At 35.0% G+C, this 12,869-nt stretch overlaps 1 protein-coding gene across 5 annotated transcripts in view; it reads left to right on the forward strand.

The window, feature by feature from the left end:
- Nucleotides 1-12,869, forward strand: part of ATF7IP (activating transcription factor 7 interacting protein) — a 113,692-nt gene that overhangs the window by 52,457 nt on the left and 48,366 nt on the right. For 3 of the 5 annotated variants that reach the window (XM_026502378.4, XM_026502376.4, XM_044385219.3), the window contains exons 2-4: nucleotides 916-2,456; nucleotides 9,164-9,247; nucleotides 10,832-10,977. In XM_026502378.4, coding sequence (XP_026358163.2) covers nucleotides 923-2,456; nucleotides 9,164-9,247; nucleotides 10,832-10,977 — 1,764 coding nt within the window. In that variant the 5' untranslated portion in view covers nucleotides 916-922. The remainder of the gene's footprint in view (nucleotides 1-915; nucleotides 2,457-9,163; nucleotides 9,248-10,831; nucleotides 10,978-12,869) is intronic. The other 2 variants (XM_048216719.2, XM_044385220.3) reach the window with 1 other exon arrangement.

Below are 12,869 nucleotides of genomic sequence, written 5' to 3' on the forward strand. Positions count from 1 at the left end.
ACCCTGCTGAGTGTGGAGTCTACCATCAGACTCAATCCCATAACCCTGAGATCATGACCTGAGCTGAAAGCAAGAGTCAGGCGCTTAACCGATTGAGCCACCCAGGCACCCCAATTACTTTGTCCATTTATAAATAGGGTTATTTTGTTATTATTCAGTTGTAATAATATTTTATATTTTTTAGATGCAAGTCTCTTAGATAAATTATTTGCAGATATATGATTTGTAACTGTTTCCTGTTATGTGAATTGTCTTAGCAATTTTTTGATGTAATCTTTTGTAAATAGGTTTGCAATACTGTTAATCTTGATATGCCTGATTGCAAATGTAATCATTCCTTATGTGTTTCTTAATTTAACTTTCTTTATTTCCTTATCTGTATACTGCTTTTCCATTCCTCTACTGCTTTTGGTCTCTCATACTTTTATTTTTCTTTATCCATCAACTTTTTTGTTGACACATGCTTATGTGTCTTCTCCAGATTCTGAATTCATTAGCTTACTGGGAATTAAAACTAGAAACTACTCACTTTTTCCTTTTTTTCTCTCGCTTTTTCTTTCTTTCTTTTTTAATGGTATGAATGGCCTTTATTGTTTGCCATGGGAAGTGGAAGAAGAGGGGACATGACAGTTCCAGCACCAAGGGCGGCTCTGAAGACCTACTCTTGCTGTCCTTTTTTTCTAATACTTCCTGATTATTGATCCTCTATGGTTTGTACCTGTCATCAATTTTATATTACACAAATCCAGTTAATATGAAAATTAACACATAGCAAGGATTATTAAGCTTTCTGTATGTCATTATTTCAAAATTACATGAAGCGCTGCTTGCTTATAAGATCAATTTGCAGTTCATTTATGATTAGGTGGCTTTTGTTTCAATGATTAAACTCTCTCTCTCTTTCTCTTTTTAAAGATTCAAAATGGATAGTATAGAAGAACCTCAGAAAAAAGTCTTTAAGGCTCGAAAAACAATGAGAGTGAGTGATCGTCAGCAACTTGAAGCAGTGTACAAGGTCAAAGAAGAACTGTTGAAAGCTGATGTCAAGCTGTTAAATGGCAACCATGAAAATGGAGATTTGGACCCAACCTCACCTTTGGAAAATATGGATTATATTAATGACAAGGAAGAGGTGAATGGCATTGAAGAGCTTTGTTTTGACCCTGAAAAAAGTAAATCAGAATGGAAAGAAACCTCCTGTACCTTAAATGCTAATATAAAAAACAAGCAGGATGATGATTTAAAGCATGAACCTTTGTCTCCTAATAGTATAGCTCCTGAACTAGTCTGTAAACTGACTGCTGAACCAGCTTCTGATGAGCCAGCTTCTGTTGATCTGGCTATGGGAGATCCAGCCTCTGGAGATTCAGCCCCTGAAGATCTGGCTTCTGAAGTATTAACCTCTGGCGATCCTGCTTCTAGCGATCCCGCCTCTGGCGATCCCACCTCTGGCGATCCCACCTCTGGTGATACCACCTCTGGTGAAATAGTGTCTGGTGAAACAGTCTCCAGTGAACCATTCCCTGGTGAATTGGTCTCTGGTGCATCGGTCCCTGATGAATCAGTCTCTGGTGAACCAATCTCCGGTGATCCAGCCTCTGGTGATTCAGCTTCTGGTGACCTGTCCTCTGGAGCACTGGCCTCTGATGATCCAGCCTCTGGTGATCTGGCTTCTGGTGATCCAGCCTCTGGTGATCCAGTCTCCGGTGATCTGGCCTCTGATGAACCCACTTCTGGTGAACTGACTTCTGAATCAGCTTTTGATCCCACCTTTGAACCAAGTTCTGTACCAGTGTGTGAACCTGTTCCTGAAACTGACAGTACAGAGTCTAGTAGCAATAAAGGTGATGATTTTCTTGAAAAAAATGGGGATGATGAGAAGTTAGACCAGATTTTCTCAGTTGATGAGAAAAATAAAGCTGATAGTAATATCAATGCTGATGAAGAAACCCTAGAAACAGATGATACAGTTATTTGTTCAGATCTACCTCCTGAAAATGAAAAGAAGGCAAAGGAAGATGCTGTCACAGAACCTGCTCTTGGAGAGGAGGCTATATCTAGCAGTATGGAAATTGACCAAAGTGAAAAGAATGAAGATGAAAATTCTGCAGACCTTGCAGAAACCATTAGTGAAAATGTTATAAAAGATGACAAAAATGAGATTATCTTGGAAAATACAGATTCTATGGAGACAGATGAAATTATTCCTATTTTGGAAAAGCTTGCACCTGCCGAAGATGAACTTACTTGCTTCTCTAAAACTTCTCTCCTTCCAATTGATGAGACAAATCCAGATTTGGAAGAGAAGATGGAAGGTTCTTTTGGTTCACCATCTAAACAAGAAAGCAGTGAAAGTTTGCCAAAAGAAGCCTTTTTGGTCCTTTCTGATGAAGAGGATCTTTCTGGTGAAAAAGATGAATCTGAAGTTATATCACAAAATGAAACATGCTCTCCAGGTTAGCATATTGCTCAAGTTTTAAGCATTTTGATTAGGTTTAATAAACTGCTTAATAAAGCATTCTTAAAAAGTTCTAAATTTTTTTTAGTTGCTGAGAAAGTTGAGAATGATGGTGACTGGAATGATCTCTAAACGTCATAGGTTCTTAACAGAATTTACATTGTGTGAGCAACATTGTGTGAATTGATAAGAAGGGAGTTAAAATAATTGGAAAATATGGCCCTTATCCTTTAGGGGCTTATAGTCTAGGAATAGAGAGATAAGATGGACCAACATGATACTGTGAGATAACAGTTTCAAGTCAGTACATAATTGATCAAAGTCCTAACAATTGTTCTTGCTGTCATTTAGCAACCAAATAACTTAGAATGTAAAGTCCAACTGGTTTAAATTATTTGCTTCAGGTGTAACAAATCACATTTTACAATTGATTTTCCAAGTGAAATATGATTCCTTTAATATTTTTTGTTAGAGAATGACACCACCATTGCTAGAATTCAGAAACCTTGCATATTGATAATCTGTTTGATAAAGATTTCATCCATTTGCTTCTTCAGCCTTCTTGATTCTCCTCCCCTGCATTTTCTGAGTGATCTCTCTGTAACTTAAATCTATTTTGATTGTATTCTTCTCTTTCGTTGGATCCCTATTACTTTTAGATGAATTCCAAACCCTTTATATAAAAGGTATATAAACTTCATAGTTTGTTCAAAAGCCTATCTTTCCGTCTCTTTTATTATTCCTGGAAGAAAAGAAAAGAATGAAAAAAATCCTATTTTGCTTTCATGGTCAAACTCAAATATGATTTCTGTTTGAAACTTTCTCAACTCTTTTCTGAGTGGCATTAGTACCTCTATGTTCTTATTGAATCACCATTCTCTTAGCCTTAGAACTCTTGAGAGGAGTGACCTTGTAGCATGAAACACAGCATTTGGTTTCTAATTTGTTCAAAAGAAATAAGAGACAGGCCTCAGAGACACAGGGATGTTTTCCCCCTCAACATATCGTACCAATTTTTGGAGGCAAAGATTTTTTTCTTATTAAAGGTGACCTCATTTCCAGAGAGCTTTTATTCATTAGAGCTATATTTATTTATTAAAGCTATATTGAGAGACAGGTTAGGCTGTTTTGGTTCTGGGGATTTAAAGATAAAATTTAGTACTTGCCCTCAGGATGCAGACAAGAATTCAATTGCAGGACATTAAATACAAGGCTGTGAATATACTAATGATGTTAAATTGGTATTCTGGGAGTGTAGAGAAAGGGTAACTTTATAAAAACATAGATGTATTTAGAAAAGCACTTTCTTTTCACTATCTGTGTAACATAGGGTTTTATTTAAGATCATCCCTCTTAATTGTAGCTCCGCCCGGCTTGCTCAGGCCAAAAATCTTGGAGCCATTTGTATTTTTTCTTTATATCCCTTATCTCACCAGTCTATCAGGAAATCCTGTTGGCTCTGCCTTCAGAGTAGATTTAGAATCCAGTCTTTCTTACCATCCACTATCATCACCCTTGTTCTGAGCCACCATCATCAGGCCAAAGTAATGCTTGGCTTATAGTCAGTGCTTAGTAAATATTTGTGGAGTGAGTGAATAATTGATAATATAAGAGAAGTATATCATGGAGGACCTTGGTTACAATGACAGAGCATTCTAATAGTACTTGGAAGCCATTGAATGATTTCAAGCAGAGGAGAATGACATAATGAAGTTACATTTTGGAAAGATAATAGGTAACCATATTTAAGGTGATCTTAACTCATTCATTCAATAAATATTTATAGAGAAAGTGTTATTGGGGTAAGTTCTTAAAAAACCTTTTGGTAGTCATAGCAAATTTCAGGTTATTATTTAATGAGTTTACACATTTTACCTTTATGTCAGGGTTTTGATATTAGGGACCATCCTTTCCACTTAATGCTATTACATGCCATGAGATGACTATTAAGTCACCCATGTTGCATAGTTTGTTTTTGGTTACATTTATTTATTTGTTTGTTTGTTTATTTAAAAGATTATTTGAGAGAGGAGTGAGAGAGAGCTAGTGAGCACGAGTGGGGGGAGGAGCAGAGGGAGAGAGGGGAGCAGACTCCCCATCGGGCAGGGAGCCGGCCGCTGGGGCTCGATCCTGGGACTCTGGGGCTCGATCCTGGGACTCTGAGATCATGACCTGAGCTGAAGGCAGACCCTTAACCAACTGAGCCACCCAGGCGCCCCAATTACTTACTTTTAGATTTTAATTATTGTATGCTATCAGCAGAGTATGTGTAGTGATAGATTTAATTTCTTAGCTGATAACTAAACTTATTTCCTGCCCTCCCTTTCCCAACCCCCAAGGAAGTTTTGTATATAATACATTGAAGTATAGTTTCTTCATTGGTCTTAAAACTGTACTCTGTTCTCTTTACATGGGAGCAGAAACTGTTAGAGTAGTCCCCTTTTATCAATGGTTTCACTTACCATGATTTTAGCTTTTGCAGTTTTAGTTACCCCCAGTCAGCCATGGTCTTGAAGCAGATTATTCTCCTTCTAACTTATTCTCAGTAGTATTAACTTTCTAGGTCAGTAGTGGCCTAATGCTGGATCACAATGCCTGTGTCATTCATCTCACTTCATCTCACCACATACGCGTTTTAACATTTCACATCATCATCATCAGAACTGTGAGTATAGTACAATAAGATACTTTGAGAGAGACAGACTATATTTATATAACTTTTATTATAGTATATTGTTTTAATTATTTTGTTATTATTGTTATTCATCTCCTGTGCCTAATTTATAAATTAAACTTTATCATAGGTATATCTGTATAGGAAAAAACATACAGGGTTCAGTACTATCCATGGTTTCAGACACCCACTGGGAGTCTCGGAACATAGCCACTGCAGATAAAGGGGGACTATTGTACATGCCATTTTCATTGCTGTGTACCTTCTGAGATACTACTTTCACCATTTCTTTATTAGTGACTAATTTTTTTAGATTATTTGAGAGAGAGCAGGAGGAGGAGTGGAGGGGCAGAGGGAGAGTGAGAAGCAGACTTCCTGCTGAGCAGGGAGCCCGACATGGGGCTCAATCCCAGGACCCCGGTATTCTTGACTAATTTCTAATGTTTTCAGAACACAGAATTATAAATTGAAGTACTGAGGACCACTTCTTCCCTCTAGCTACTGACATTTATGTGCTGTACTAATGGGAAAACATAAACCTCTGTCATTTCCAGGTACTTCTTTAGCAAATTTGTTTTAAATATAACAGTTATGATAGCTATGAGCAGCAACAAAAAATGATGAAAGATATAAGAAAGCAAATAAAAAAGCCATTTTAATTTTACAATAGTAAAAGAGAGGTCTAAGAAAGTATTGCAGATATACTGAGTAGGCCTGAAGATACTGTCATACTGTTGCATAGTACTCTATGATAACTGATAGTCATTAGATGATTAAAATGATAATCTTTATTAAGAAGGCTAAGAAAATAAAGATTTCTGTTTGGGAAAGTTTAAACAGCAGTAGAAGAGGTACATGTATTAGTTTCTCTTCCATTCACTTTCCATGCCATGTACTCTTTCTCTAGCTCCTGTTCCATCTCTTTCCTCTTTCATAGTCATTCTTCAAGTTCTGTTAATAGGCTTGCACTATTTTTTCTCTTCCTATTTATTCTTTAATTTAATTGGATTTTGATTTTAATCTCCTCCTCATTGTTTTCAGTCAAGTGACATTGATGCTCATATTGTTAAAACCAGGGATTTAAATCCAAAATTTTGTCTTTATTCTCTTACACTTGGATGCTCTCTTTAATAATCCCTCCCTCTTGAGACTCTCTAGCTTTTGGGCTATGCATTCTCCATTTTTTCATCCTTCTTGGGCCCTTCTCATTCTGTTTCTTAATGGAAAAATAGGAGGGAGGGGCGCCTGGGTGGCACAGCGGTTTAGCGTCTGCCTTCGGCTCAGGGCGTGATCCCGGCATTGTGGGATCGAGCCCCACATCAGGCTCCTCCGCTATAAGCCTGCTTCTTCCTCTCCCACTCCCCCTGCTTGTGTTCCCTCTCTCACTGGCTGTCTCTATCTCTGTCAAATAAATAAATAAAATATAAAAAAAAAAAAAAAGAAAAATAGGGGGGAGAGCTCTTCTCCACCTGCTTTTTTTGTTTTATAAACATTACTGTTTTTTAATCTTTTTGAGGAGAAAAATGTTTTAGATTAAACCAGATTTTATACTAAATTTATGAAGTTTCGTTCCAGATTTTATTTCAAATGAAAAATGTATCTGTGGTTGATTTGTTTTTCCCTACTCTCTCTCTAAGATAAATATGAGTATAAGTGCTTATGAGGATAATTGCATAGGAATAGAATTTCATCGGTTTTGTCTATTTTTGCTTTAGGTTAGTAGTGATAGAATTACTGTGGTTTAGTTAATTAAAATTTATTAATATCTTATTGTCACTGTTTATTGTGTTCAGCTAAAGTTCTTTATTATCTCAATCCATTTATATTCAATTATTTCTTATTGTATTTGGTTTTCTTTGTGGAACCTCTTATTCCTATACATTGGTGGAAATTGCAGATTTTTCTTTTCAGAGTTGAGGAAAATCAAAGAAGTAGGTTTTGGAAAGGGAAGTACAGGAGGAACATCAGTTTCAAATGATTGTTGTTGCCCAAGTTAGATATGTCCAGAGGTTTGTACTATCTAGAAAAATTTAGGAGTATATAGCATATAGACCTTAATTGAAGTTGAGTGACAAGATGAGATCACCTCAATGAGTATAAATGGAGATGAGAGGAGGTATAAGAACTGAGCTCTTGACATTCCAATGTTTAGAGATTGGGAGATGAAGAAGAACCAGCAAAGGAGTACAAGAAAGAGCAGCTCTTATATGTCAACTGTACTTCAATAATAAGAGTAAAAACAGTAAATAAGTATATTAACCAAAAAGAAAAGAAAGAGCAGCTTTTCTGGTAGAAAGAAAATCAGGAGATTCTGTTATCTTAGATGTCAAGTAAAGAGGATGTTGCAAGGAGGGAGTAATCGACCCAATTCGGTTAATGTATCAGATGCTGCTTGTTAAGTAAGATGGGAGACAAATATTTAATAACCTGAAGATAATTTGTGACCTTGACATGGGATGGTGGAATTGAAAACCAACTTGAGATTGGGTTTCAGAGATAATGGGAGGAGAATTGGGAATAATAAAATACAACTTTCCCCCCAAGTTTTGCTTTAAAAGGGAGCACAAAAATTCACTGTAGAAGATATTATTTGGAAGTTTGTATTAAATAAAATTTTTAAAAAATTTTCTGTAAATGTTTTGTTATCAATAATGCCACATTTTTCTGATATGCCTTGTAAGGTTGAGAAGTTTTATATGTTTCTTGGCCATTTGTATTTCCTTATCTATAAATTGCCTGTTCACCTACTTTGCTCATTTTGCTAATGGATATATTATCTTTAATTAATCTGTGGGAATTTTTTGTTTTGTTTTAAATATTTTCATAGAGCCAGTAATTTCAGACAGGGGATTGGCAAACTATAGCCTATAGGCTCTGTTTTTGTCAATAAAGTTTTATTGGAATAGAGCCACATCTATTTGTTTATGTATTAGATATTTATTACTGATTCCCAGTTGCAGTGATGTAAGGGGAAAAATATTAGTGATTTGTTTTTCTCCCCCAATTAATGATTAAGTTAGTTGAGATAATAGATTGACTAAAGATCTTTTCTGATACCTATGGGGTTTTATTTATTGTAACAATGCAATTATATAGACATTTTTAGCAATTTTTTTTGGTAGCACTCTTTGCTATATTTTATATGCCTTGTGAAAATTACTTAAACCTTTTTTGAACACTGGACTTTCCTCATCTATGTGATGGCAGAAATAATGTTTATAGTGTAGGATTATGCTAAGGATATAAAGTAATGTTAGGTCATGCACTTAACTCAGTTGTTGGCACTGTTATCAGTTAACTATTAAGTTAAGCTTTTGTTATCTTTATGATAGTTTTTACATTTCTATTTTATGAACTAACTCATAACCATTAAAGTAACTTAATGATTTAATCTGGTTAAAATGTTAGATGTTTTGAATTTAGCAGTACTTTGTAATTTTTTTTTGTAATTGTCACAACTACTACAGTTTTTTAGTTTTGTTTTTTTTTTAAGATTTTATTTATTTATTTGTCAGAGAAAGAGAGAGGGCACAAGCGGGAGGAGCAGCAGGTAGAGGGAGAAGCAGGCTCCCCACTGAGCAAGGAGCCGGATGTGGGACTTGATCCCAGGACACTGGGATCATGACCTGAGCTGTAGGCAGATGCTTAACTGACTGAGCCACCCAGACACCCCAGTATTTTAGTTTTAATAATTGAATGTAATCAAATCCAAATGCTTTACAATAGGTTTTATTAATCTACTGTTGACAATAAATTATTAAGCAAGATTCCTTGTTTTCAAATTTATACTATTAATTTTTTTTTCCATGTTTAGGAGCTTTTTATGAATTTGTAGGACCATTTGAAAGTGGACTTGATCATTCATTTCTACCAGTCCATGCTCTGTTCCTTTTTTATTCCTAAAATTTCACATTTTGAGACTGGTTTTATAAAACTTTACTCACTGGATTGTTAACACCAAAATTGTAAATTACGATGAGCTGCAATAAATTCTGATGGAAGTAAGATTTCCTTTTCTGTTTTTGTTACAGCAGAAGTAGAAACAAATGAAAAGGATAGCAAACCTGTGGAAGAAGAGCAAGTAATAAATGAAGATGAAAGACCTTCTGAGAAAAGTAAGCATTACAAAAAACCTGAACTAGTTTAGAAAAATAGTTATTCATTGTTTCTTCTTTTAAGGCTGTGGTATATATTTCCTTTCCTAAGATGATTTTAAAATTTTGCAGTTTAAGTAAAACACAGTTAAATCATTTTGTTGAAGCTAACCTAAGGATTTTTGAAAGTATTATTTCATATACTTCAGTATTTTATTTTGTTTATTTATACTTTTCAGTATTTTATAAGAAAGATTTATGCTCAGTATTTAATAAGATACTATCTGCATGTCTTGAGATAAATTGTTTTAGATTTATGTTTAGAGCATGGGGCTATAAGAATTTTGTCGGGGGTGATAAAAGTTAATGAAAATATGTGTCTGTCTCCTTAAGGTTTCTAAGCTTCACGGGAAAGGGAACTTGATGGGTCTGGGTGTCATTAGGTTTGTAAGATTATTATTGGACTAGAAGTCAGGAAATCTAGGTTCTGTATCTCTCCTTGTCATTCTGGTTTCCATATATGACTATATAAGTAATGATTATAAGAGAACTCGTGGAGTAGAACTGGATTTTAAAAGTAGGCACATAGATGTATGGGTATAGAGAAAAGCGAAGAGGGATACTTACGGTCACATAAGGACATTTCCCTTAATAAGTGGAGATTTTAGTATTTTTACATTTTATATATTGAAAAAGAAACGAGATAAAATTTGCTTATGAGCTCATGAATGTTACCAGTATTTGAAATACAAATTTTCTAAGTGAAGATCTTTGAATATCTACCACATTTACTTTTATAATGACATAAAACTTATTATGTTTATTTATTTGAAATTCATTTGGATATGTTAAGAATAACTAGCCTTGGGTGCCTGGGTGGCTTGGTCAGTTAAGGGTCCGACTTGTGATTTTGGCTCCAGTCATAATTTGAGGGTCATAATCTGAGGGTCGTGGGTTTGAACCCTGTGTCGGGCTCTGTGCTCAGTGGGGAGTTGGCATGAGATTCTCTTCCTCTCCCTCTGCCCCTCCCCCTGTGCACATGCACGAGGTTTTTTTCCCTGTCTCTCAAATAAATAAATAAATCTTAAAAAAAAAAGAATAATTAGTTTTATGTTATTTTCCTAAGACTAATGATTTTTTCTAAATTCTGAGAAAAAATGTATTGAAGAGGAAGAATTAAATAATTAAAGCTATGTATAGTTGTTAGATATCTGTGACATGAGAATGAATATTATATTTTGTCAGAGGATTCATGTGCACTATAAAATTTAGCAAAGGGAATGAATATGAGATGATTTCTTCTCATCTCATATTCATATTTTAGGTGATTCTCATCTTAACATTATTTCAAAGAAAGAATGTTTTATGATCACATTATACATTGCTTAGCCATGAGGGAGTTCTTGTTTAGCATATTGAAAATCATTTCAAGTTTGAAGTTAAAAAGCTAACTATCCATTTTTCTAATCTCAAAAACAATTCATAAAATAACTGATTGAGAAAGATATTATGATATCTAGGAATAATATTTTGCTGAGAATGGAAAAGAGGCATACTAGGATCTGTAATAAAAACCTGACTGATCATTATGCTTTTTGTCTTCAGATGAATTTTCCAGAAGAAAACGTTCTAAATCAGAGGACATGGACAATGTACAGTCCAAACGTCGTCGATATATGGAAGAAGAATATGAAGCAGAATTTCAAGTGAAGATTACAGCCAAAGGAGATATTAACCAGAAACTACAAAAGGTGTTATAGATTATAAGTTAAAAACCATATTAAATAAAAAACATGACCGTTTTTATTCTTCTAGGTTTTTGACATTATTCTATATTTTACTGACATATTTAGGTTTTTCATAGAGAGAACTTGAAGAAAGTGGTTGAGCTTATTATTCTTAATAATTTAATTTTTAAAACTTTCCAGTTCTTTTTAAAAGAGTTTTCAGATTTTTTTTTTTTAAGATTTTATTTATTTATTTGACAGAGAGAGACAGCCAGTGAGAGAGGGAACACAAGCAGGCAAGTGGGAGAGGAAGAAGCAGGCTCCCGGTGGAGCAGGGAGCCCGATGCAGGGGCTCGATCCCAGGACTTTGGGATCACGCCCTCAGCCAAAGGCAGACACTTAACAACTGAGCCACCCAGGCGCCCCGATTTTATTTTTCTTTTATATTGATGTTTATTCTATGGAAATATTAGAGTCTTATATTTTAACTTTTTTTTTTAATATGTTAACATTTTAATCTTTATTAAAGCTGGTTTCATGGTTATAAGTTCCTACGTTGTAAATCTTTGTTATGTTCTTTAGGCTTACTATTAAAAATAGTAGGGACAGGACTTTAGAATGACTAGGGAAAGGGTGTATTTAAAATACAGACTTTGGGGGCGCCTGGGTGGCACAGCGGTTAAGCGTCTGCCTTCGGCTCAGGGCGTGATCCCAGGTTATGGGATTGAGCCCCACATCAGGCTTCTCTGCTATGAGCCTGCTTCTTCCTCTCCCACTCCCCCTGCTTGTGTTCCCTCTCTCGCTGGCTGTCTCTGTCTCTGTCGAATAAATAAATTTAAAAAATCTTTAAAAAAAAAAAAGTAAAATCTTAAAAAAAAAAATACAGACCTTGGAAACATCTGCCTATATTTATTAAACTCGAGTTAGAAATACTGAAATTATGTAGTATTTAATATATTTTTCAAAATGTGCTTACAGATGTGTATGAAAGATGCCTTTTTTAGAGGAATATGAAAGTCGAGTGAAATTAATTTTTTAAGGTCTTATAGATTTAATAATGAAATTATAAATAATCTAGATTTTAGATCAGTGTCCTTCTTCCTCTAAGATACAGTATAACTACTCACTTTAGAAAAAGGCAGTTAGTTAGTGAGGCAATAAAAAAAGTGCCATTTCCCCACAGCCTTTTAAATTTGTCATATGGAGGTAGTAATGTTTATTTAGTCCTTTTTGTAGAGCTGTTAGAAATATGAAGATAGGTATGTGGGTTTTGAAACTTCTCTGTGTACTGAGAATGTATTCCTCTGGAACAGTGTTACACAAGTATGAACTGTGGACATGTATCATGTATTCTGTTTGTTATGGATCCATCATAAGATAAATAATGTAAATTATAAGTAGGAATTTAGAAATATTTTATAGAAATTTCATAGTGAGGTGATATTCTTAGTGTCTCACAAAAATACCATGTGTAGCAGATTAGAAATTTTATTTTATTTTATTTTTTTAAAAGATTTTATTTATTCATTTGAGAGAGAGAGAGAGAGGCAGCCAGCGAGAGAGGGAACACAAGCAGGGGGAGTGGTAGAGGAAGAAGCAGGTTCCCAGCGGAGGAGCCTGATGCAGGGCTCGATCCCAGAATGCCGGGATCACGCCCTGAGCCTAAGGCAGACGCTTAATGACTGAGCCACCCAGGCGCCCCGAGATTAGAAATTTTAAAAACTGGCCCTTTAACTGATTTCCTTGGAACCACAGTATAAGTTATGAGAAATAAATACGAAAACTTCAGTATAAAATTATTTATAAAATTTCACTCTCTGGAAATTTTCTGTTTTTAGTATAATTCTATCATAGTAGATATATATGTAGAAGTAGAGGCTTTCAGCAGATACCATTGTGTTATGAATGCCAGCATG

Source organism: Ursus arctos, unplaced genomic scaffold (assembly GCF_023065955.2).
Source record: "Ursus arctos isolate Adak ecotype North America unplaced genomic scaffold, UrsArc2.0 scaffold_26, whole genome shotgun sequence".
NCBI lineage: Eukaryota > Metazoa > Chordata > Mammalia > Carnivora > Ursidae > Ursus > Ursus arctos.